This window comes from Macaca thibetana, chromosome 1, assembly GCF_024542745.1.
Source record: "Macaca thibetana thibetana isolate TM-01 chromosome 1, ASM2454274v1, whole genome shotgun sequence".
Lineage (NCBI taxonomy): Eukaryota > Metazoa > Chordata > Mammalia > Primates > Cercopithecidae > Macaca > Macaca thibetana.
The window spans coordinates 9,630,054-9,654,850 of record NC_065578.1 but is presented as its reverse complement, the minus strand read 5'-3'; the positions used below and the strand labels follow the sequence as shown (position 1 = coordinate 9,654,850).

Genomic DNA, 24,797 nt, shown 5'->3' with positions numbered 1-24,797 from the left:
TACGCTGCTCAACCTCTCTGAGCCTCAGTTTCCTCATCTATGGGAATAACGGGAATAATACCACCACCTCACATTCAGGATTAGAGGAGATGATAAGTTATTTCATGTCACTCCTCTGCTCAAAGTCAACTTCGGGTCATGATGGAGTAACAGGGAACAGATTTGCCCTCCCACTGTAAACAACTAGAAAACTAAGCCAAATAAATAAAACCACTGTGTGTACACATTGGACAGCAGGCAGTGCAGGACTATGATCCCTGAAAGCAGAGAAACAAATTACTGGAGCCCTAAAATCACTCTAGCTTCCTTCCAGGAGACACATTTCAGACCCAGGAGAGAGAGGGGATCCCCAGCAGAGCATGCAGTCCACCTGAGTTCAAGAGACAGAGATGAGAGTTCAGGGAGGCCAAGGCAGCTGGAAGCTGCAGGACAGACGTCAGAAAGAAACAGCTATGCAGAAAAAGTGCTCCAGAAATCTGCCTGGATGTTCTCTCAAGTCTTTGCTGAATACTAAAATGTGTGCATGGATAGGGTGAAACTCCACAGTGATGAAGAAGCTATGAGCTGAACATTTTTTAGAACTCTGGGGAATCACGAGTCCCAAGCAGCCAGACTGGAGTGTCCTCACAGGGCATTCAGGAGAGACCTAGAAGGGCCACATCTTGGTAGGGGAGGTCAAACGATCCCTAGATTAAAGATTATCCAGACCCACTCTAACAAAGCTAAAAAACAACTCGAAATAATAAAACTAAACCATAAAAAACTGCCCAGAAGAACAAAGCTTTAAATACTCTTTAAAGACCACGAAATCCACAACCTCAACAATACTGAACTCACAATATCCAACATCCAATCAAAAATTTCAACACATGGCCAGGCGCAGTAGCTCACGCCTATAATCCCAGCACTTTGGGAGTCCGGGGCGGGTGGATCACGAGGTCAAGAGATCGAGAACGTCCTGGCTAACATGGTGAAATCCCTTCTCTACTAAAAATACAAAAAAAAAAAAAAAAAAAAAAAAATTAGCCAGGCATGGTGGCAGGCGCCTATAGTCCCAGCTACTCAAGAGGCTAAGACAGGAGAATGGGGTGAACCCGGGAGACGGAGCTTGCAGTGAGCTGAGATCACGCCACTACACTCCAGCCTGGGCAACAGAGTGATATTCCATCTCAAAAAAAAAAAAAAGAAAACAGAATTTCTAGACATGAAAAGTATAATATGTAAAACAAAAATTTCAGGCCGGGTGCGGTGGCTCACACCCGTAATCCCAGCATTTTGGGAGGGTGGATCACCTGAGGTCAGGAGTTCGAGACCAGCCTGGCCAATACAGTGAAACCCCATCTCGACTGAAAATACAAAAATTAGCCAAGCATGGTGGCAGGCGCCTGTAAACCCAGCTACTCAGGAGGCTGAGGTAGGAGAATTGCTTTTACTCAGGAAGCAAAGGTTGCAGAGAGCCGAGATAGCTGAAATAAGGACAAATTCCTGGAGACAAAACATACCAAAACTGACTCTGGAAAAAATAAAAAAGTTTAATAGCCTCACGTCTATTTTTTTTTTTTTTTTTTTTTTTTTTTGAGACGGAGTCTCGCTCTGTAGCCCAGGCTGGAGTGCAGTGGCCGGATCTCAGCTCACTGCAAGCTCCGCCTCCCGGGTTCACGCCATTCTCCGGCCTCAGCCTCCCGAGTAGCTGGGACTACAGGCGCCCGCCACCTCGCCCGGCTAGTTTTTTGTATTTCTTAGTAGAGACGGGGTTTCACCGTGTTAGCCAGGATGGTCTCGATCTCCTGACCTCGTGATCCGCCCGTCTCGGCCTCCCAAAGTGCTGGGATTACAGGCTTGAGCCACCGCGCCCGGCCTAGCCTCACGTCTATTTTTAAAACTAAATACATAATTTAAAAATATATAAGTAAAAAAAGTAATAGGCCAGGTACAGTGGCTGATGCCTGGAATCCCAATACTTCAGGAGGCTGAGGCAGGTAGATCACTTGAGGTCAAGAGTTCGAGACTAGCCTGGCCAAGGTGGTAAAACCCCATCTCAACTAAAAATACAAAAATTAGCCAGGCATGGTAACACATGCCTGTAATCCCAGCTACTCAGGAGACTAAGGCAGAAGAATCCCTTGAACCCAGGAGGGAGAGGTTGCAGTGAGCCAAGATCGAGCCATTGCACTCCAGCCTGGGCAACAGAGTTAGACTCCATCTTAAAAACAAAAAAAGTAGGCCAGGCACGGTAGCTCATGCCTGTAATCCCAGCACTTTGGGAGGCCGAGGTGGACGGATCACAAAGTCAAGAGACAGAGACCATCCTGGCCAACATGGTGAAATCCCGTCTCTACTAAAAATACAAAAATTAGCTTGGTGTGGTGGCACATGCCTGTAGTCCCAGATATTTGGGAGGCTGAGGCAGGAGAATCGCTTGAACCTGGCAGGTGGAGGTTGCAGTGAGCTGAGATCACGCCACTGCACTCCAGCCTGGCGACAGGGCAAGATTCTGTCTCAGGAAAAAAAAAAAGGTAATAAAGTATACAATTAAAACTTAAAAAGAAAACTCTAGGCCCAGATGGCTTTACCGGTGAATACTATCAAACATTTAAGGAAGAAATAATGGCAATCTTATATAAACTGTTTCAAAGAATACAAAAAAAAAACTGCCAAACTCACTCCATGAGGCCACTACTATCTTGACATAAAAACTAAAGAATTTACACATCCACATACAAAAAACTATAGACCAATATCCCTCACAAACATAAATGTAAAAATCCTTAACAAAATACTATCAAGTCCAGCAATATATAAAAAGAATAACGTATTAAGTAGAATTTATCCAAAGAATAAAAAATTGGTTTACCATTTCAAAAATCAATCAACATAAATCACCATATTAATAAAAGAAAGGAAGAAAACAAAAGGATCAACTCAGTAGAGACAAAAAGGAGCACCAGATAACATTCAAAAATAAGTTTTTTTTTTAAGAGACAGAGTCTCAGGCTGGGCGCGGTGGCTCACGCCTATAATCCCAGCACTTTGGGAGGCCGAGGTGGGCAGATCACAAGGTCAGGAGTTCAAGACCAGCCTGACCAACACGGTGAAACACCATCTCTACTAAAAACACAAAAAAGGCCGGGCGCGGTGGCTCAAGCCTGTAATCCCAGCACTTTGGGAGGCCGAGACGGGCGGATCACAAGGTCAGGAGATCGAGACCATCCTGGCTAACACGGCGAAACCCCGTCTCTACTAAAAACACAAAAAATTAGCCAGGCGAGGTGGCGGCGCCTGTGGTCCCAGCTACTCGGGAGGCTGAGGCAGGAGAATGGCGGGAACCCGGGAGGCGGAGCTTGCAGTGAGCTGAGATCTGGCCACTGCACTCCAGCCTGGGCGACAGAGCGAGACTCCGTCTCAAAAAAAAAAACAAAAAAAAACAAAAAAAAAATTAGCCAGGCGTGGTGGCGGGCGCCTGTAATCCCAGCTACTCAGGAGGCTGAGGCAGAGAATCGCTTGAACCTGGGAGGCGGAGGTTGCAGTGAGCCAAGATCGTACCACTGCACTCCAGCCTAGGTGACAGAGCAAGAATCTGTCTCAAAAAAAAACGAGACAGAGTCTCCATCTTTCAGCCAGCGTGTAGTACAGTAGTAGTGTGACACAGCTCACTGTAACCTAGAACTCCAGGGCTCAAGTCATCCTCCTGCCTCAGCCTCCCGAGTAGCTAGGACTCCAGGTATGTGCCACCATGTCAGACTCATTTTTAAAAATTTTGTATAGAGATAGGGCCTCACTATGTTGCCCAGGCTGGTCTCAAACTCCTGGCCTCAAGCAATCCTTCTGCTTCAGCCTCCCAAAATGCTGGGATTACAGGCGTGAGCCACTGTACCTGGCCTCAAAACACATATGATTAAAAAAAAAAAAAAAACTCAGCCAACTAAAAATGAAAGTTGAATTTCTTCAACTTGACAAAGGCACCTACTACAAAATACCTATAGCTAACACTTAACTGTAGAAGACTAAAAATATTTCCCCCCAAATCGGGAACAAAGCAAGGACATCCACTTCCACTGTTCCTTTTAACATTACACTCAAAAGTCCTAGACAGTGCAATAAAGCAAGAAAAATTAAAAGCATATTAATGGGAAGGCAAGAAGTAAAGCTGTCTTTATTTGCAGACATACATCATCTACAGAGAAATCACAAGGAATGTACAAAAAAGGTGCTAGAGGCCGGGCGTGGTGGCTCACACCTGTAATCCCAGCACTTTGGGAGGCTGGGGCTGGCAGATCACCTAATGTCAGGAGTTCAAGACCAGCCTGGCTAACATGGTGAAACCCCGTCTCTACTAAAAATACAAAAAAATTAGCCGGGCGTAGTGGCGGGCACCTGTAATCCCAGCTACTAGGGAGTCTGAGACAGGAAAACCGCTTGAACCCAGGAGGTGGAGGTTTTCAGTGAGCCAAGAGCACACTACTGCACTCCAGCCTGGGTGACAGAGCGCAAGTGTGTCTCAAAAAAAAAAAAAAAAGGCCGGGCGCGGTGGCTCAAGCCTGTAATCCCAGCACTCTGGGAGGCCGAGACGGGCGGATCACAAGGTCAGGAGATCGAGACCACCCTGGCTAACATGGTGAAACCCTGTCTCCACTAAAAAATACAAAAAACTAGCTGGGCGAGGTGGCGGGCGCCTGTAGTCCCAGCTACTTGGGAGGCTGAGGCAGGAGAATGGCGTGAACCCAGGAGGCGGAGCTTGCAGAGAGCTGAGATCCGGCCACTGCACTCCAGCCTGGGTGACAGAGCGAGACTCCGTCTCAAAAAAAAAAAAAAAAAAAAAAAAAAGCTAATAGAATTAAGAGTTAACAAGCTTGCAGATACAAGGCCAATATATAAAATTCAATTTTATTTCTACATTAGTAGCATTGAATAATTAAAAAATAAAATCTATAAATATAACAGCATCATAAAAACAAAACACATTTAGGCTCGGCCCTGTGGTTCATGCTTGTAATTCCAGCACTTTGGGAGGCAGAGGTAGGAGGGCTACTGAAGTCCAGAAGTTCAAGACTAGCCTGAGCAACACAGCGAGACCCCCTCTCTACAAAAATTCAAAAAAATAATTAGCTGGGCATGGTAGCATGCACCTGTAGTCTTAGCTACTCGGGAGGCTGAGGCTGGAAGATCACTTGAGCCCAGGACTTGGAGATTACAGTGAGCTATGATCACACCACTACACTCCAGCTTGGATGACAAAGAAAGACCCTGTCTAAAAAAAAAACACACACACACACACAAATAAATAACACTACACACTCACTAGAATGGCTAAAAACATTTAGACAGTTTCTTACAAAGCTAAACATACTTATTACATGACCCTACCATTCCACTCACAGGTTATTTCCCAAGAAAAATGAACAATATGTCCTCACAAACACTTATACATACACGAATACTCACAGTAGCCCAGAATTAGAAGCAATCCTGTGGCGAACAGACTCTAAGGTGACCCCATGATCCCCACCTCCTGGTATCCATGCCCCTGTGCTGTTCCTTCTCCTCAAATGTGGGCAGGATCTGTTACTTGCTTCTGGCTAACAGAATATGGCAAAGGTGACAGCATGTACGTGATTGCATTAATGTGGGTAAGATACATAGTGGTAATGTTCATTTTACTAACAGACTCTCCCTTTTGCTGGCTTTGAGGAGGCGAGTGGGAAGACTCATTTGGCAAAAAACTGAGGGCGGCCGTTGGCTGACAGTAACAAACTAAAGTCTCCAGTCTCATGGTCCATAAGGAACTGAATGCCACCAACAAGCACACAAGCTAGGAAGCAGACCCCTCCCCAGTCAAGCCTTGTGTGCAACCACAGTCCCGACAGGTTTCTCAATAGTAGCCTGGTGAAACTCAGCCCAGCGGTTTCCTGACTCCTGACCCACAGAAACCATAAGATAATCAATGTGTGCTATGCTAAGCTGCTAAATTTGTGGTAATACTGTTACTCGGGAATCAAAAACTACTACAAATGTCGATCAACTAGTGAACTGATCAACAAATTGAGGTACAGTCATCCATACGATGGAATACTACTCAGTAGTAAAAAGTAATTAATGGCCAGGCACAGTGGCTCACGCCTGTAATGCCAACACATTGAGAGGCCAAGGCAGATGGATCACCTGAGGTCAGGAGTTGAAGACCAGCCTGACTAACACAGTGAAACCCCGTCTCTACTAAATAAAAAAAAATTGGCCGGGAGCAGTGGCTCACACATGTAATCCCAGCACTTTGGGAGGCCAAGGTGGGCAAAGCATTTGAGGTCAGGGGTTCAAGACCACCCTGGCCAACATGGGGAAACCTTGTCTCTACTAAAAATTCAAAAAATTAGCCAATTAGCCAGTTATGGTGGTGGGTGTCTGTAATCCCAGCTACTGGAAAGCTGAGGCAGGAGAATCTCTTTTTTTTTGAGACGGAGTTTCACTCTTGTTCAGGCTGGAGTGCAATGGCACGATCTCAGCTCACCGCAACCTCCACCTCCCAGGTTCAAGCAATTCTCCTGCCTCAGCCTCCCTAGTAGCTGGGATTATAGGCATGTGCCACCACACCAGGCCAACTTTGTATTTTTAGTAAAGACAGGGTTTCTCCACATTGGTCAGGCTGGTCTCGAACTCCCAACCTCAGGTGATCCACCCGCCTAGGCCTCCCAAAGTGCTGGGATTACAGGCGTGAGCCACCGCGCCCACCCAGGAGAATCTCTTGAACCCGGGAGGCAGGGGTTGCAGTGAGCCAAGATTGCACCACTTCACTCCAACCTGGGCAGCAAGAGCGAAATACCATCTCAAAAAAAAAAAAAAAAAAAACGGTAATTCATTATTGATAATTACTGATATATACAATAACATGAATAAATTTCACAAACATTATTCTGAGCCAAAAAAGACGTAAAAGAAGGCTGGGCGCGGTGGCTCACACCTGTAATCTCAGCACTTTGGGAGGCCAAGGCAGGCGGATCACAAGGTCAGGAAATCGAGACCATCCTGGCTAACACGGTGAAACCCCATCTCTACTAAAAATGCAAAAAATTAGCCAGGCGAGGTGGCGGGCACCTGTAGTCCCAGCTACTCGGGAGGCTGAGGCAGGAGAATGGCGTGAACCCGGGAGGCGGAGGTTGCATTGAGCTGAGATTGTGCCACTGCACTCCAGCCTGGGCAACAGAGTGAGACTCCGTCTCAAAAAAAAAAAAAGACAAAAGAGGTTGGGCGTGGTAGCTCACACCTGTAATCCCAGCACTCTGGGAGGCCTAGACGGGCAGATCACGAGGTCAGGAGATCGAGACCATCCTGGCGAACACAGTGAAACCCCGTCTCTACTAAAAATACAAAAAAAAAAAAAATTAGCCAGGCGTGGTGGCGGGCGCCTGTAGTCCCAGCTTCTAGGGAGGCTGAGGCAGGAGAATGGCGTGAACCCGGGAGGCAGCAGAGCTTGCAGTGAGCGGAGATCGCACCACTGCACTCCAGCCTGGGCAACAGAGCAAGACTCCGTCTCAAAAAAAAAAAAGACATAAAAGAATACATAATGAATTCATCCATATGAAATTCTAGGAGGGACAAATATAATCTATAGTAATAGAAAACAGTTCAGATTTCCTAGGACCACAGGCAAGGATTCACTGGGAAGGGGTGTAAGGGAACATTTAGGGATACTGAAACTACTGATCTTGCTTGTGGCAGTGTTGGTTACACAGGTTTAGGGGCGGTAGTGGTTACACAGGTATACACAATTTGTCAAAACTCAAACTGATCACAACACACCTATTCGAATTCCACAGTAAAGTTTAGGCCATAAGACTTTGTCAGTCAATAAAATATTAAATCTAAAATACTGACAAAAACTTGGCCAGGCTGGGCGCGGTGCCTCATGCCTGTAATCCCAGCACTTCGGGAGGCCTAGGCGGGCAGATCATGAGGTCAGGAGATCGAGGCCATCCTGGCCAACATAGTGAAACCCCGTCTCTACTAAAATACAAAAAGTTAGCCAGGCGTGGTGGTGCACACCTGTAGTCCCAGCTACTCCAGAGGCTAAGGCAGGACAATCACTTGAACCTGGGAGGTGGAGATTGCAGTGAGCCGAGATCACACCACTGCACTCCAGCCTGGAGACAGAGCAAGACTCCATCTCAAAAAAAAAAAAAAAAAAAACTTGGCCAGGTTCACATCTGTAATCCTAGCACTTTGGGAGGCCAAGGCAGGAGGATTCCTTGAGCCCAGGAGGTCAAGACTGCAGTGAGCCATGACTGTGCCACTGCACTCTAGCCAGGGTGACAGAGTGAGACCCTGTCTCAAAAATTTTAAAAAATACTAGCAAAGTTGCAAAGAAAGCAACTAGTTTAGCAAGTTACCTTTATGATAGAGAAATGTGATAGACACCACCTTAACCAAGCACTCAAACTTAATCTTCAACAATGGGACACGTTCCTCCAGATGTGATACATAGATAGACACAATGTCACTTATTTAATATTCTCACAAAAGAATGTTTAACCTGGATCTAAACATAAGGGAACAAATCAGACAAATCCAGATGGTGGAACATTTCACAAAACAAGTAGTCCAGACTCTCCAAACATGTCAATACCATAAAAAATAAAAAATGTAGATGAACTCACCAGAAATGCACATATTATGTTCACAGAAAGACATGTACAGGTGTTGTCACAGCAGTAGTATTTGTAATGACCCCAAAAGTGAAACAATCTAATGTCCATTAAAAGTAAAATGGCTCCGGCCAGGCACGGTGGCTGACACCTGTAATCCCAGCACTTTGGGAGGATGAGGCAGGCGGATCATGAGGTCAAGAGATCGAGACCATCCTGGCCAACATCGAGAAACCCCATTTCTACTAAAAATACAAAAACTAGCTGGGCGTGGTGGCACGCGCCCGTAGTCCCAGCTACTTGGGAGGCTGAGGAAGGAGAATCACCTGAACCCAGGAGGCAGAGGTTGCAGTGAGCCGAGATCGCGCCATTGCACTCCAGCCTGGCGACAGAGTGAGACTCCATCTCAAAAAAAAAAAAAGTGGATGGGCCACCCGCAGTGGCTCAGGCCTATAATCCCACCACTTTGGGAGGCCAAGGCAGGCAGATCATTTGAGGTCAGGAGTTCGAGACCAGACTGGCCAACATGGTGAAACCCCGTTTCTACTAAAAACACAAAAATTAGCCAGGCATGGTGGCAGGTGCCTACAATCCCAACTACTCGGGAGGCTGAGGCAGAAGAATCACTTGAACCCAGGAGGCAGAGGTTGCAGTGAGTCAAGATCGTGCCACTGCACTCCAGTCTGGGTGATAGAGCAAGACTCAGTCTCAAAAAAAAAAAAAAAGAAAAAAAAAAAAAAGTAGAATGGTAGCCAGGTGTGGTTACTCACACTGGTAATCTCAGCACTTTGGGAGGCCCAGGCAGGCAGATTGCTTGAGCTCAAGAGTTCAAGACTAGCCTGGGCAACATGGTAAAACCCCATCTCTACAAAAACTACAAAAATAATTAGCCAGGTGTGGTGGCATGTGCATGTGGTCCCAGCTACCAGAGGAGCTGAGGTAGGGGATGGCTTGAGCTTGGGAAGCAGAGTTTGCAATGAGCCGAAATCGTACCACTGCACTTCAGCCTGGGCAACAGAGCCAGATATTGTCTCAAAAAAAAAAAAAAAAAAAAGTAGAATGATTAATAATAAATGGCCAAACACATTCATACAATGTAGTAACTATATAACTATATAAAGTCGTGATAATAAACTCGCTGTTCCTCATCATGAATGAATCTCAAAAATATACGTTAAGTAAAAGGAGCCTGGGAAACTAAGGCGGGAGGCTCGCTTGAGGTCAGGAGTTCGAGACCAGCCTGGGCAACACAGCGAGACCTGACCTCTACAAAAAATAAATAGCTGGGCATCATAGTGCACGACTATAGTCCCAGCTACTCGGGAGGCTGAGGCTAGAGGATCACTTGAATCCAGGAGGTCAAGGCTACAGTGAGCTGTGATAACACCTCTCCACTCCAGACTGGGTGACAGAGTAAGACCCTGTCTCAAAAAACAAACAAACAAAAAAGTTTAAGGTTGGGCATGGTGGCTCCCAGCACTGTGGGAAGCCGAGGTGGGTGGATCACTTGAGGTCAGCGGTTCAAGACCATCCTGGCCAACATGGCAAAACCCTGTTTCTACTAAAAATACAAAAAAATTAGCCAGGCATGGTAGTGGGCACCTGCAATTCCAGCTACTTGGGAAGCTGAGACAGGAGAAATCTCTTGAACCCAGGAGGCGGAGGTTGTAGTGAGCCAAGATTGCACCACTGCACTCCAGCCTGGGCAACAGAGCAAGACTCCGTCTCAAACAAAAAAAAAAGAAAGAAAGAAACTAAAGAAACAAATCAATGCAAACTCTGTTGCTTCACTAGATCCTGATTTGTTTTAAGTGTGAAAATTTGAGTGCAGATTCTGTTTTAAATAATATTATTTATCAACACTTAAATTTCTTCTGTGATAATGGTATTGTGGTTATGTAGGGGAATAATAACCTTACTCTTATGAGAGACAAGGTGAAATATTTTAGGATGAAAAATCCTTGATGTCTGTAACTTACTAGAAATCCTTCCCCCCCACAAAAAAATATGTATGTATGGATGGATGGATGGATAGATAGATAGATAGATAGATAGATAGACAGATAGATAGATAGATAGATAAATAGATGATAGATAGATAGATAGATAGATAGATAGATAGATAGATACTGACATAAGCAAATTCAGCAAAATGTGAACAGTGCATCTTGGTGAAGTTTTTATGGGAATTTTACAGAAGTTCTCAGTATTATCCTTTCAACTTTTCTCTATGTGAGAAATTTTTCAAAATAAAAAGTTGAGGCCGGGTGCAAGGCTCACGCCTGTAATCCCAACACTGTGGGAGGCCGAGGCAGGTGGATCACCTGAGGTCCGGAGTTCAAGACTAGCCTGGCCAACATGGCGAAACCCCATCTCTACTGAAAATACAAAAAAATTAGCTGGGCGTGGTGGCAGGTACCTGTAGTCCCAGCTACTCAGGAGGCTGAGACAGGAGAATCACTTGAACCCAGGAGGCAGAGGTTGCAGTGAGCCGAGATCGTGCCACTGTACTCCAGATTGGGAGACAGAACAAGACTCCATCTCAAAAAAAAAAAAAAGGTTAGCCAAGCATGGTGGCACGCACCTGTAGTCCCAGCTACTCAGGAGGCTGAGGCAGGAGAACCTCTTGAACCAAGGAGGCTGAGGGTGCAGTGAGCCAAGATTGAGCCACTGCACTCCAGCCTGGGCAACAGAGGGAAGGGAGACTCCGTCTCAAAAAAAAAAAAAAAGAAAAAAAAAAGTTGAGAAGGCAAATACCTTGTCTGACCTACTGTTATTCAAGAGTTCAACAGACTCTCAGAACTACATGTAAAGACTGGGAGAAGGAAACTAACTCTGGGCACTTACCATGCAGCAGGTGCTCTTCACAGCTGTGATCTCAGTCAACACTAAAAGGGTAATTATTTTTTATTTTATTTATTTTTTAAGCAATAGGGTTTCACCCTGTTCAGGGTGGAGTACAGTGGTTTATTCACATATGTGATCATCGTGCACTATAGACTCCAACTCCTGGGCTCAAGCAATCCTCCAGCCTCAGCCTCCTGAGTAGCTGGAACTACAGACATGCACCACCACACCCGGCTTTAGGGTAACTATTATTGCTCTCATTTTACAGAGAAGAAAACATACTCAGAAATGTGGAGTGATAAGTCCAATAGTTGTGAGTGATGAAGTTCCACCAAAACCTGCCAGGATGTGAGGCCATGCTCTTCCACTCTTTCACTCTGCTCTTCTCCCTGCCTGCTTCTGTAGCCTCTCAATGCAAAATTTACCGTACTCAGTGAACCTCTACAGATAGGAAATCTACCTTCCACAGTAATACTCAATACTCAGTAACTGTGAAGTAATCAGACTGAACCATGCCTCTGTTGTTCAGCGAAGGAAGAAAAGCTAGTAGGAAAGTTGGGAAATAGAGATAACGTTTCTCATTCCTACGGGCTCCAACATGTACACACCAGAAAGGACTTCCATGAGAGATCAGCCATGCTGGCTGGGCGTGGTGGCTCATGCTTATAATCTCAGCACTTTTTCTCTCTCTCTCTCTCTTTTTTTTCCCCCCAAACAGGGTCTTGCTCTCTCACCCAGGCTGGAGTGCAGTAGCACAATCACCGTTCTCTACAGCCTCAACCTCCCAGGCCCAGGTGATGCTCTCGCCTCAGCCTCCTATGTAGCTGGGACCACAGGCAAGAGCTACCGTGCCTGGCTAATTTTTAAATTTTCCTAGGAATGAGGTCTCCCTGTATTGCAAAGGCTGGTCTCAAACTCCTGGCCTCAAGCGATCCTCCCACCTCAGCCTCCCCAAGTGCTGAGATTACAGGTATGAGCCATCACGCCCAGCCAGGAACTCACCACTACAAAAACTGTTTTAAAAATACTTTAGCCAGGCATGATGGTGTGCATCTATAGATCCAGTTACTCGGGAGGCTGAGACAAAAGGATTGCCTGAGCCCGGGCGGGCAAAGATGCAGTGAGCCATGATCACACCACCGCACTCTGGTGACAGAGTTAGACCCTGTCTCAATCAATAGATCAACCACGTAAAACAGAGCAATGTGGGGAACACAGAACAAAGGAAGCAATAAATGAAATTCCAACAAATCGCCTTGAGGATAGACTAAAAAGACTATACCATTATGAAAAAGTATGTTCCTGGGGGAGGGGGGAGGGATGGCATTGGGAGTTATACCTGATGTAAATGACGAGTTGATGGGTGCAGCGCACCAACACGGCACAAGTATACATATGTAACAAACCTGCACATTGTGCACATGTACCCTAGAACTTAAAGTATAATAAAAAAAAAGAAAAAGTATGTTCCTGAAGTGCAAAAGTAATGAAGGACAGCTAGCATAAACACTAGCATTCAGGGCATTCCTTGAAATTTTAAGGAATTACTTCTGAATAAAAGAACTTTACTAGACAAGTAGTCAACACATGAAAAATGATACCCCAAAAGATATTGTAATAGAACTTGAGGAAAGTTTAGATCCATTAGTGAGTGCAAATTCAGAACTTATTAAATTGAATAATAATAATAGACAACACATTGTTTCAGGCACTGTTCTGGCACTTTTACATAAATAACTGATTTAGGGCCAGGCGCAGTGGCTCACGCCTGTAATCCCAAGCACTTTGGGAGGCTGAGGCGGGTGGATTACCTGAGGTGAGGAGTTTGAGACCAGCCTGTCCAATACGGTGAAACCCATCTCTACTTAAAAAATATATATATACAAAAATTAGCCAGGCATGGTGGTGCATACCTGTAGTCCTAGCTACTTGGGAGGCTGAAGCAGGAGAATCACTTGAACCAGGGAGGGAGAGGTTGCAGTGAGCCAAGATCGTGCCACTGCACTCCAGCCTGGGCAACAGAGTGAGACTCGGTCTCAAAAATAAATAAATAAATAAATAACTCATTTGGCCCTCAGAGCAACTCTATGAGATAGGTCCTAGTATTTTCCCTGTTTCACACATGGAGAAATTAAGTCCAGAAAAATTAAGTAGACCTGTCCAAGATCACATTGCTGGTAAATTAGTGGAGTTAGGATTCCAAGCCAGAGGGTCTGGCTTTAGAGCCTGTACTTGTAACCACTATTCTACACTGCCTCTCAAGGGAAGAGAAGGTTATTCACCTTTAATCACTAGAAACCAGAGACTGATAGGACAAGGCTAACGAACAAACTTTCTGTGAGAGACAGAATACTGGCTCAGCCCCACGGTTCTAACCCTACACAACAAACCAGGTGTGGGGGAATTAGCTAAACAGTCCTTTCAATCCTATACTGCTTTAATCGGAGAAATGGGAAACTGGATTGATCAAGACTTGAAAATGAAACAAACAGTTGCTGAAGAGCGTTGCTTCATTCAAAAAGTGTGCATTTGCTACTTGTTAGATAGCGATACAATCTGGTAAGAAAAGTTCAAGCTTTGGCTGGGCACGGTGGCTCACACCTGTAATCCCAGCACTTTGGGAGGCCAAGGCGGGCGGATCACGAAGTCAGGAGATCGAGACCATCCTGGCTAACACAGTGAAACCCCATCTCTACTAAAAATATAAAAAATTAGCCAGGCATGCTGGCAGGCACCTGTAGTCCCAGCTACTCGGGAGGCTGAGGCAGGAGAATGGCATGAACCCAGGAGACAGAGGTTGCAGTGAGCCAAGATCGCGCCACTGCACTCTAGCCTGGGCGACAGACCGAGACTGCGTCTCAAAAAAAAAAAAAAAAGTTCAAGTTTTTCTGCCAGGCTGCTGGCATGTTCTGTTGCAATCCTACCTCTACCAGCTTTGGAAAGCAGGGCAAAGAAGAAGCAGAGCTGAAAATCAAGTAAGTGATGGCCATGCCCCCTTAAAGGACCTTAGATCCTTTTCTATTAAATACATATACAGAGAAGGCAAACTTGCAAAACCAAAAGAATCCTTGGGCATGACAATGGCTCCAAGTGGCAAGATTTTTAGTACTGTTTACAGCACGGGCAAATTAAATGTCCTGTAAGAATCAGGAACAGAGCCAGGCATGGTGGCTCACGCATACAATCTCAGCACTTTGGGAGGCTGAGGCGGGCAGATCACTTGAAATCAGGAGTTCAAGACCAGCCTGGCCAACATGGTGAAACCCATCTCCACTAAAAATACAAAAATTAGTCAGGTGTGGTGGCAGGCACCTGTAGTCCCAGCTACTTGGGAGGCTGAGGCAGGAGAATAGCTCAAACCCGGGAGGCAGAGGTTGCAGTGAGCCGAAATTGTGCCAATGCACTCCAGCATGGGTGACAGAGAGAAACTCTGTCTCAAAAAAGAAAAAAGAATCAGGAACTGAGGACACCGTTCAATCCCAGCCTGCGGGCATTCCTAACACAAAACAATTCAAGAGAAATCCAGACCCCAAGATGCCTCAGTATTTCACAAACTAAATGTGGTAAGGCAAGAAAGGAGAGGCCCTCCTCGCAAGACACTTGCCAAACTCCAGAACACCTGACAGTGAGAAGGCCACAATCAGTCCTTGTTATTTCCCATGTTTTACAATCAAGACATCTTCTTCCTGAATCATTCACACTGCTAATAGAAGCTGGTATGGGGGAACACACCAACTCCTTTAAGTGCAATTCCTGTAACAGATACGCAGAATAAGACAGTAAGAAACACTAAGCGGTGGTCTTCTACCTCTAAAGGAAGTGAAATACTAGTAAGTTGCTGAAAACTCTTAGACGTGTTTCAAGGAGGTGGGAGAGGAGGAATGAGGCCCCAAGTTGAAACTATTTTCCTCTTCCTCATTCTAATCCTAACTAAACTCAAAAATATATGGAAGACTAGTGGAGTCACACAGGTACAATACAGGCTCAACAGGGCACACGATTTGGGGCATGTCACAAACCCTTAGTATTCATTTCTGTGAAATGGAGGTTAACAGCCTGCACTTCATAAACGTTGTAGTGAACACTAAACGAGATAATAGATGTAATTTGTCCTCAACATGACAGCACATACGCAGTTAAATGTAAGATCTCTCTTAGCCTTTTTCTCCTCACCCCATCCCACCCCACCCCACCTTTGGACTATAAACCCCTTCGGAGGCCTTATCATCCACTGCCTCCCTACCGCAGAGGCACAGGCGTCAACACTGGTCCCTATTGTCCCCTTATTGGAGTGGGATTTGTCTGAATCTGCAGGTGAAAAGCTAGAGCGGAGCTCTCAGCCAACAAAACCAAACCCAGGGAAGCGAGGATGGGTCCTCAGCCAAAAGCTTGGTGGCGTCTGTTATTCACAGTGCGTCCCTTTCCTATCAACGCACTGCGAGGGCTCGACTATATTATTTCTGACTCTCCAACTTGACGAGAAAAGCGCAAAGGTGACTACAGATGAAGAGGCTGGCAGCCACTCCAGGAGGCTGAGGCCGTGAGGGAGTGGGAACCCTGATGGAATCAGGCCCCTCCCCGGAGGGGACAGCCAGGAACGATCTATCCTCTCCTTCTCAAGCCCTCGCAGCTCAAGGCTGAGGACTTCCCAAAGGTCCCGCCACCCTCCCCGCCAAGCTCAAGTGGGACCAGAGGTGCTGGCAGGCAGGAAGTTGGGACCCGGGGGCAAGGCCGAGCACCAGAGCCCGGGCTCCGGAATGTGGTCAAAGAGGGGTCACCGGGGGAGGGGCCGGGCGGGGAGGACCTGGGGAGGGGCGGGGCTCGGGAGGGGGCAAGAGGTCGGGGTCCCCAGCCTCGGAGACTCGGGGTCCCTACCCGGCTCCCAGCCGTATGCTCAGCGCCCCCTCCAGCCGGGGTCTCCGCTGCACAGCGGAGCAGTCCCACTCCCCTTACCTGGCTCGGCTGCTCTGCCTGCTCCGAAGACGCCATCTTTCTGAGGCCTGACTAATCAACCGCCGCAGGGCGAGGTTTCTCCCAGGCGCCCTCGCTCTCGCCCTCCCGCCCAGACTAAGGTAGCCGGAACAGAGCCTGTCGATGTGGGGGACTGGGGCAGAGGGTGGAGCCCGGGTGTCCGGGTCACCTTGCATAGTTTCCGTTAATCTCTGCTTTCCAGGAAGATCCCAAGTCTATAGCTTCTTTGCGTTGTTGCGTTGTTATATGTGTATTATTCTGGGGTTTTGGTGTTTTTTTTTTTTTTTTTGAGACGGAGTTTCGCTCTTCGCCTATGCTGGAGTGCACGATCTCGGCTCACCGCAACCTCCGCCTCCCGGGTTCAAGCGATTCTCCTGCCTCAGCCTCCCGACTAGCTGGGATTACAGGCATGCACCACCATGCCCGGCTAACTTTGTATTTTTAGTAGAGATGGAGTTTCTCCATGTTGGTCAGGCTGCTCTCGAACTCCCGAACTCAGGTGATCCGCCTGCCTTGGCCTCCCAAAGTGTTGGGATTACAGGCGTGAGCCGCCGCGCCCAGCCCATATTATTCTTACTGAGTTAAATCTCTGCCCATCCCCACAGTGCCGTGAGCATATTTAGGTACTTGCTAATGGATGAATGCGAAGAAACTTGGAAATTAATTTTTAGACATCAGTTCAGTTCCATTCATTGAGTGCCTACTATATGCTAGGAACTTTGGTAGACCTTGAAATAAAAAGATTCAAGACTCGGTCCCTACTCCCACGCCCAGGCCAAACACACACACAATTACAGTATTGTGGGGATAGGACTCAGATAAGAGTGCAGGTCTATTGCAAGAACACACAAAAGGCATTTTGAAGAGAAGAGGCTTCTACAAAACGTCATTATTTTACTCTGGTTGAATTGTTAGATTTTTTTTTAATTGTTGGATTTTAAATTAAATATTGGACAGGAGCAGTGGCTCACACCTGTAATCTCAACACTTTAGGAGGCCAAGGCAGGAGCATCCCTTGGGCCCAGGAGGTTGAGGCTGCAGTGAGCTATGATTATGCTACTGCACTCCAGCCTTGGCGACAGAGCGAGACTTTGTCTAAAAATAAGATAAGAAAATTAAAAATGAAATTATATGAAAAAGGATACCTACATTAGAGTTAACCGCCAGCTCCTATTACAGTTGTGTTTTGATCAATATAGACTGCTTAAAAGGCATGACTTAATTAATAATTCCTCCTACTAAACGCTGTTTTAAATGCCTAAACTTTTCTTGAGATAAATATCTAATTTCCCACGGTTTTTTTTTTGTTTGTTTGTTTGTTTTTGTTTTTGTTTGAGACGAAGTCTTGCTCCTGACGCCCAGGCTGGAGTGCAGTGGTGCGATCTCGGCTCACTGCAACCTCCGCCTCCCGGGTTCAAGCGATTCACCTGCCTCAGCCTTCCAAGTAGCTGGGACTACAGACGTGCGCCATCACGGCCGGCTAATTTTTGTATTTTTAGTAGAGACGGGGTTTCACCATGTTGGCCAAGCTGGTCTCAAACTGCTGACTTCAGACCATCTGTCCGCCTCGGCCTCCCAAAGTGCTGAGATTACAGGGGTGAGCCGCCGCCCCCGGGGCCCTCACCCACGTTTTCATAAACAAAATATGAGGTGGGAGGATGGCTTGAGCGCAGGAGATCAAAACTGCAGTGAGCCATCATCGCGCCACTGCACTCCAGCCTGGGAGACAGAGCAAAACGCTGTCTCAAAAAAAGAAAAAAAAACAAGGAAGGAAACTGTCCCCCGAATGAATAAATATGAGCAGATAATTACTTCTAGTTTACATAAAATGCCCTCTTTTAAGAGAGGAACTTTTTGATCATTTTTATTACTATTCGTTTATCTTAGATGTTAATTTTTCAGGAAGAAAAAAACAAACTTTTCCGTAGCAGCAATATTAAAACAAAGATGAGTATGTTGTCAAGAGGCATCTGAACAATCTCCAGCAGTGCCGAGGTTCGCATTTCCCCTTTCCTCTCCGATGCATTTGAGACTTTAATGCTTACTATGTTTATTTAAGCATTTTATTCTGAGACCCCAAACTAATTTGCACAGTTGAAGCAGGAAATAGAATGGGTGGAAACATGCAGGTGTCTGTTATTAGCATCATGCATCTCATATGCGAATAGAAATGCTCTAAAAATTCAATACCGTATACAGGCATATGCATCGTCATGCAAAATAAGTCTCTATTGGCCTTATTTTTGAATGCGCGAATGCAGCTCCTAAATACGAGGTAAAAACAACTCCTGGGCTGAATCGCGCGATAGAACGAAAGCAGCTTGAAACCCAGAGACTACAGTTTCCGGCATGCCTCGACGCCACATGTGATTAGCGGCAACTAGAACTACATCTTCCGGCGTGCCCTGGTCTCACGTGTGATTTCCTGCGGAGCAAACTACATCTCCCGGCAGGCTGCGGAAGGGGGTCGAGTAGGAGGGCCGCCGCTCCCGCCTCCCGCGGCTTCTGGAAGCCGGGCAGGTCCCACTTTGGAGAGGATGGAAGTGACCGGGGACGCCGGGGTACCAGAATCTGGCGAGATCCGGACTCTAAAGCCGTGTCTGCTGCGCCGCAACCACAGCCGCGAACAGCACGGCGTGGCCGCCTCCTGCCTCGAAGACCTGAGGAGCAAGGGTTGGCTCGGGACCCCGGGCGAGGGGGTGGGGGAGCCGGGGCCGGGAGAGGACGTCCGGCGGGGGCGAGGCGGGGTCAGGAGAGGCGACTTGGGGATTCCTGTAGCTCGGGTGGAGCCTTGGAACAGAAATGGTCCAGGTAGGCTTAGCGATTTACAGATTTCAGGCGCTTGAGCGTAATTAATCTCGTGTGAGACTCCACAGTGGTGGGAAGAGAGCCAGGAAGCAAAGTGCACATTAAGCCAAACTCGGCTTAGGTCTCCTGCCTGAAATCACTTAGTTGTTGGACCAAGAGGAGCCCATTGGGTTCCTGCCACTCCGGCACACTCGGGTGGTACAAGAACCCCCAGCTGAGCCCACGGCGGGGTGGGGAGGGGTTTCCACCTTCCGCTCTGGCAGGAACCTATGCGGGAAAGAGGGAGCTGCTACTGACCATTTCTGGAGGTCCAGACAAGGAACGTGAGTTGTAAGTGACGGAGCCGACGGAAGTTCCGAGCCCGGCCCCATACCTTTACCAGCTGCTTGGCCTTGCAGTTAACCGTCTCTCAACCCTCAGTTTTCTCATCAGCAAACTGGGTATAATATTTACAGCCCTGCTTCAAAGGATTGTTGCTTCTCTCAAATAAGCTGATACATTTAAGTGACTCGCAAGTCTTATTAGCCGATAGCAACAAATTGCTGACCTAAAGAAGTTTGACAGGTTAAATGTGTGAGCCAGCCCCAGGCATGTAGTCACAGTGTGTGTCAGAGGGGACAGTTGCTTACTCTCAGTCACCAACAGAGACCATATGGAAATTTTCAGAGGCCCATGAACAGCGAATGCATTATAAATACTTTGATGACATGGATTTTGCATATAAGCATTTATGTATGTTTTTCCTGACATTAGATTACTTCTAATTCCCCTTCAGTGCCTTGGCTGGATGTGCGTGGCACAGAGGCTCGTGTTCTCTGCAGCCCAGCCCATACATGCCTTGCTGTTCTATTGGGTGGCAGACAACACCGCTGAAGGATATTTGTAGTCTCTTGGCTATTTCTCCCCACTCCAGTCTCGTTAGTATTTGAAGCATTGCTATCACTAAATGGGATAGCACAGACCTGTCCTGGAGAAAACCTCTCGGCCAATGATAATATGAAAAGCTACTGATAGAAGCTTCCACTTCTTTTATACTTTCCCATAGGTTAAAAAAGAAGCTGCTAAGGAAGATATTGTGAAGAACAAAAAGCATTTTCTTTTTTTTTTTTTTTTTTTTTTTTTTTTTTGAGACGGAGTCTCGCTCTGTCGCCCAGGCTGGAGTGCAGTGGCACAATCTCAGCTCACTGCAAGCTCTGCCTCCCGCCTTCACGCCGTTCTCCTGCCTCAGCCTCCCGAGTAGCTGGGACTACAGGTGCCCGCCACTGCGCCCGGCTAATTTTTTCTATTTTTTTTAGTAGAGACGGAGTTTCACCATGGTCTCGATCTCCTGACCTTGTGATCCGCCCGCCTCGGCCTCCCAAAGTGCTGGGATTACAGGCGTGAGCCACCGCGCCCGGCCCTTTTTTTTTTTTTTTTTTTTTTTTGAGACGGCATCTCGCTCTGTCGCCCAGGCTGGAGGGCAGTGGCGGGATCTCAGCTCACTGCAAGCTCCGCCTCCCGGGTTCACGCCATTCTCCTTCTCAGCCTCTGGAGTAACTGGGACTACAGGCGCCCGCCACCTCGCCCGGCTGATTTTTTGTACTTTCTTAGTAGAGACGGGGTTTCACCGTGTTAGCCAGGATGGTCTTGATTTCCTGACCTCGTGATCTGCCCACCTCGGCCTCCCAAAGTGGCTGGGATTACAGGCGTGAGCCACCGCGCCTGGTGTTTTTGGTGTATTTTTTGACATTCGTCACGTAGAATTTAAGAGGACAACTGAGGGCCGGGCGTGATGGCTCACGCCTGGAATCCCAGCACTTCAGGAGGCTGAGGCGGGCGGATCACGAAGTCAGGAAATTGAGACCATCCTGGCTAACATGAAGAAACCACGTCTCTACTAAAAACACAAAAAAATTTGCCGGTCGTGGTGATGGGCGCCTGAAATCCCAGCTACTCAAGAGGCTGAGGCAGGAGAAAGATGTGAACCCAGGAGGCGGAGCTTGCAGTGAGCCAAGATACACCACTGCACTCCAGCCTGGGCAACAGAGTGAGACTCCATCTCAATAGTAAAAAAAAAAAAAAAGAGGACAACTGAATAAATGAATGAGAGACTGCTTGTTCGCAGGGAATCAGACCAGACTTTGGTTGTTCATTCCAGTAAAAACTCAAATGCGTACCACACATGAGTGCAGAGTAGCTGGAGCTACTTTCAGGAGCCAGACTTTGTGGGTTTAAGTCCCAGCTTTGCCACTTCCGGCGTGATCCTGGACCAGTTACTTAACCTCTCTGAGCCTTGGGTTCATCATCTATAAAACAGAACTAATAATAGTACCTACTTTACAGGATTATTATGAGATTAAATACTATATATGAAAAGCACTTAGGCCAGACATGGTGGCTCACGCCTGTAATCCCAGCACTTTGGGAGGCCGAGGCAGCTAGATCATTAGGTCAGGAGTTCCAGACCAGGCTGGCCAAGATGGTGAAACCCTGTCTCTACTAAAAATACAAAAATTAGCCGGGCACGGTGGCCAGCGCCTGTAATCCCAGCTACTCGGGAGACTAAGGCAGAGAATTGCTTGAACCCGGGAGGCGGAGGTTGCAGTGAGCCAAGATTGTACCACTGCACTCCAGCCTGGGCGACAGAGTGAGACTACGTCTCAAAAAAAAAAAAAACAAAAAGCACTTAGGGCTGGGCGCATGGCTCACGCCTCTAATCCCAGCACTTTGGGAGGCCAAGGCAGGCGGATCACAAGGTCAGGAGTTTGAGACCAGCCTGGTCAACATGGTGAAACCACGTCTCTACTAAAAATACAAAAATTAGCTGGACACGGTGGTGCACACCTATAATCCCAGCTACTCGGGAGGCTGAGACAGGAGTATCACTTGAACCTGGGAGGCAGAGGTTGCAGTGAGCCGAGATCATACCACTGCACTCCAGCCTGGTTAACAGAGTGAGACCCTGCTACCAAAAAAAAAAAAAAAAGAAAGAAAAGAAAAGAACACTTAGAACAGAATCAGGCACGTGATGAGTGTTCTATTAGTGCTAGAAGTGATGATTGTTATTCTAGTTGTTACCTACCGGGAGTTCTGCTCAGCTCTGGAGCCATACCTACTTGAGGTACAGGGACAGATATACTTTACTTATGGTTATTTGTCATTTGCCAAATATTTTATTCTTTTCAGCCTGTGACATTCTGGCCATTGATAAGTCCCTGACACCAGTCACCCTGGTCCTGGCAGAGGATGGCACCATAGTGGATGATGACGATTACTTTCTGTGTCTACCTTCCAATACTAAGTTTGTGGCGTTGGCCAATAATGAGAAATGGGCCTACAACAATTCAGGTGAGAAACTCTAGCCATATCGAAAACGGCCTATGCAGTACAGCATCCGTCATGATTACTTTCACTGCACAGACAGTTGCCATTTGTCTGGCTTTTTAAGCATTTGTTCAATAAACATTTACTGAGCATTTTCTATGTGCCAGCCATGGTGCTGAGTCCTGGAGATAAAGATGAATGAGGCCAGGCATGGTGGGCAGGTCACCTGAGGTCAGAAGTTTGAGACCAGCCTGGCCAACATGGCGAAAGCCCATCTCTATTGAAAATACAAAAACTAGCTGAGCATGGTGGCAGGCACCTGTAATCCCAGCTACTTGGGAGGCTGAGGCGGGAGAATTGCTTGAACCTGGGAGGTGGAGGTTGCAGTGAGCTGAGGTGGTGCCGCTGCACTCCATCCTGGGCGACAGAGCGAGACTGTGTCTCAAAAAAAAAAAAAAATAGATGAATGAGACATGGGCCCAGTTCTCAACTAAGTCATGGACAGACAGCAACTAAAATGCAGCCTGGCAGGGAGCTCAGTGCTGCAGGCTGCAGTCCGGCTGTTTAGGTCTGGATCCTGGCTCTACCATTTACTAGCCAGGTGACCTTGTGCAAATTACATAACCTCTCAGTGCCTTGTTGACATCATAATTATAGAACCTGTCCCCTAAGATTGTTGTAAAGAAAATATAGTACATATCAAACCAGGGTTTCTCAATGATACTGTTGACATTTGGGGCTGGAGTTGTGGAGAGGATGCTTTTTGTATTGTAGGATGTTTAGCAGCATCCTAGATATTAGGAACTTCCCCCTACAACTATGATAACCAAGAATAAATAACTCCAGATATTGTCAGATGTCTCCTGGGGGGCAAAATCGCTCCCACTTGAGAACCACTGATATGAAACGTTTAGATCTTACCTGGCGCATAGTTAAGGACTCAATAAATGTTACCTGTCACTGTCATCATCATCATCACAGGAGATATAAAGGGGACTAACATTGGTGACCAAGGATCAAGAAGTGTCTTGAGAGGGGATTACTTTTAGGGAGGGACTTAAAAAAAAGTGTCTTGAAGTGTGCCACAAAATTGAGGAAAGTATCCTACAGCAGTGGCCCTACCAGCCACCTTTGTACTCATGCCTAAGGGACAGCAATTGATGGCTACAGCTCCCCCAGTTAAAGAAGGGACCAGGCTGGGTGCGGTGGCTCAGGCCTGTAATCCTAGCACTTTGGGAGGCCAAGATGGGCGGATCACGAGGTCAGGAGATCGAGACCATCCTGGCTAACACAGTGAAACCCCATCTCTACTAAAACATATAAAAAATTAGCCGGGCATGGTGGCAGGCACCTGTAGTCCCAGCTACTCGGGAGGCTGAGGCAGGAGAATGGTGTGAACCCAGGAGGTGGAGCTTGCAGTGAGCCAAGATCACACCACTGCACTCCAGTCTGGGCGACAGAGTGAGACTCCGTCTCAAAAAAAAAAAAGGGGGCAGGTGCGGTGGCTCACGCCTATAATCCCAGCACTTTGGGAGGCCGAGGCGGCCGGATCACCTTAGGTCAGGAGTTCAAGACCAGCCTGACCAACATGGAGAAACCCCATCTCTACTAAAAATACAAAATTAGCCAGGCGTGGTGGCACATGCCTGTAATCTCAGCTACTCGGGAGGCTGAAGCAGGAGAATCGCTTGAACCCAGTAGGCGGAGGTTGTGTTGAGCCGACATCGCGCCATTGCACTCCAGCCTGGGCAACAGGAGTGAAACTCTGTCCCCCCAAAAAAGAAGGGACCAAGCACCAGAGAAATGCTGGCAAAAATGACTGTTTTTGTTTACAAAAACAGGATACACCTGGACGCACAGAAACCAAAAGGAGAAGTGTGATGGGATTCTGTGTATGTGTGACCATACATTGGGTTTAAATGGCTTCTTTCTATGGAAGAATACAGAGCCATTGCACACAGAAATAAAGATGAAAGAGAGTCAGGCACGGTGGCTCACACCTGTAATCCCAGCACTTTGGGAGACCGAAGCAGGAGAATCACTTGAAATCAGGAGTTTGAGACCAGCATGGCCAACATGGAGAAACTCCGTCTCTACTAAAAATACCAGAATTAGCTGGGCATGGTGGTGGGCACCTGTAATCCCAGCTACTTGGAAGGCTGAGGCAGGAGAATCGCTTGAACCTGGGAGGTGGAGGTTGCAGTGAGCCAAGATCGTGCCACTGCACTCCAGCCT

At 47.1% G+C, this 24,797-nt stretch overlaps 3 protein-coding genes across 5 annotated transcripts in view; 2 read left to right on the top strand and 1 right to left on the bottom strand.

The window, feature by feature from the left end:
- PEX14 (peroxisomal biogenesis factor 14) overlaps positions 1–16,548 on the bottom strand; it is a 158,384-nt gene extending 141,836 nt beyond the window's left edge. Inside the window, exon 1 of one of the 2 annotated variants that reach the window (XM_050788737.1) lies at positions 16,434–16,548. In XM_050788737.1, coding sequence (XP_050644694.1) covers positions 16,434–16,469 — 36 coding nt within the window. In that variant the 5' untranslated portion in view covers positions 16,470–16,548. Of the gene's footprint in view, positions 1–16,355; positions 16,414–16,433 lie in introns of those variants that run through there. The other variant, XM_050788751.1, reaches the window with a different exon arrangement.
- Positions 1–24,797, top strand: part of CTNNBIP1 (catenin beta interacting protein 1) — a 668,528-nt gene that overhangs the window by 7,820 nt on the left and 635,911 nt on the right. The window lies entirely within an intron of this gene.
- The window catches only part of DFFA (DNA fragmentation factor subunit alpha), a 29,814-nt gene continuing 23,710 nt past the window's right edge, over positions 18,694–24,797 (top strand). The window contains exons 1-2 of one of the 2 annotated variants that reach the window (XM_050788836.1): positions 18,694–19,124; positions 22,425–22,586. In XM_050788836.1, the coding sequence (XP_050644793.1) occupies positions 18,989–19,124; positions 22,425–22,586 (298 nt within the window). In that variant the 5' untranslated portion in view covers positions 18,694–18,988. The remainder of the gene's footprint in view (positions 19,125–22,424; positions 22,587–24,797) is intronic. The other variant, XM_050788833.1, reaches the window with a different exon arrangement.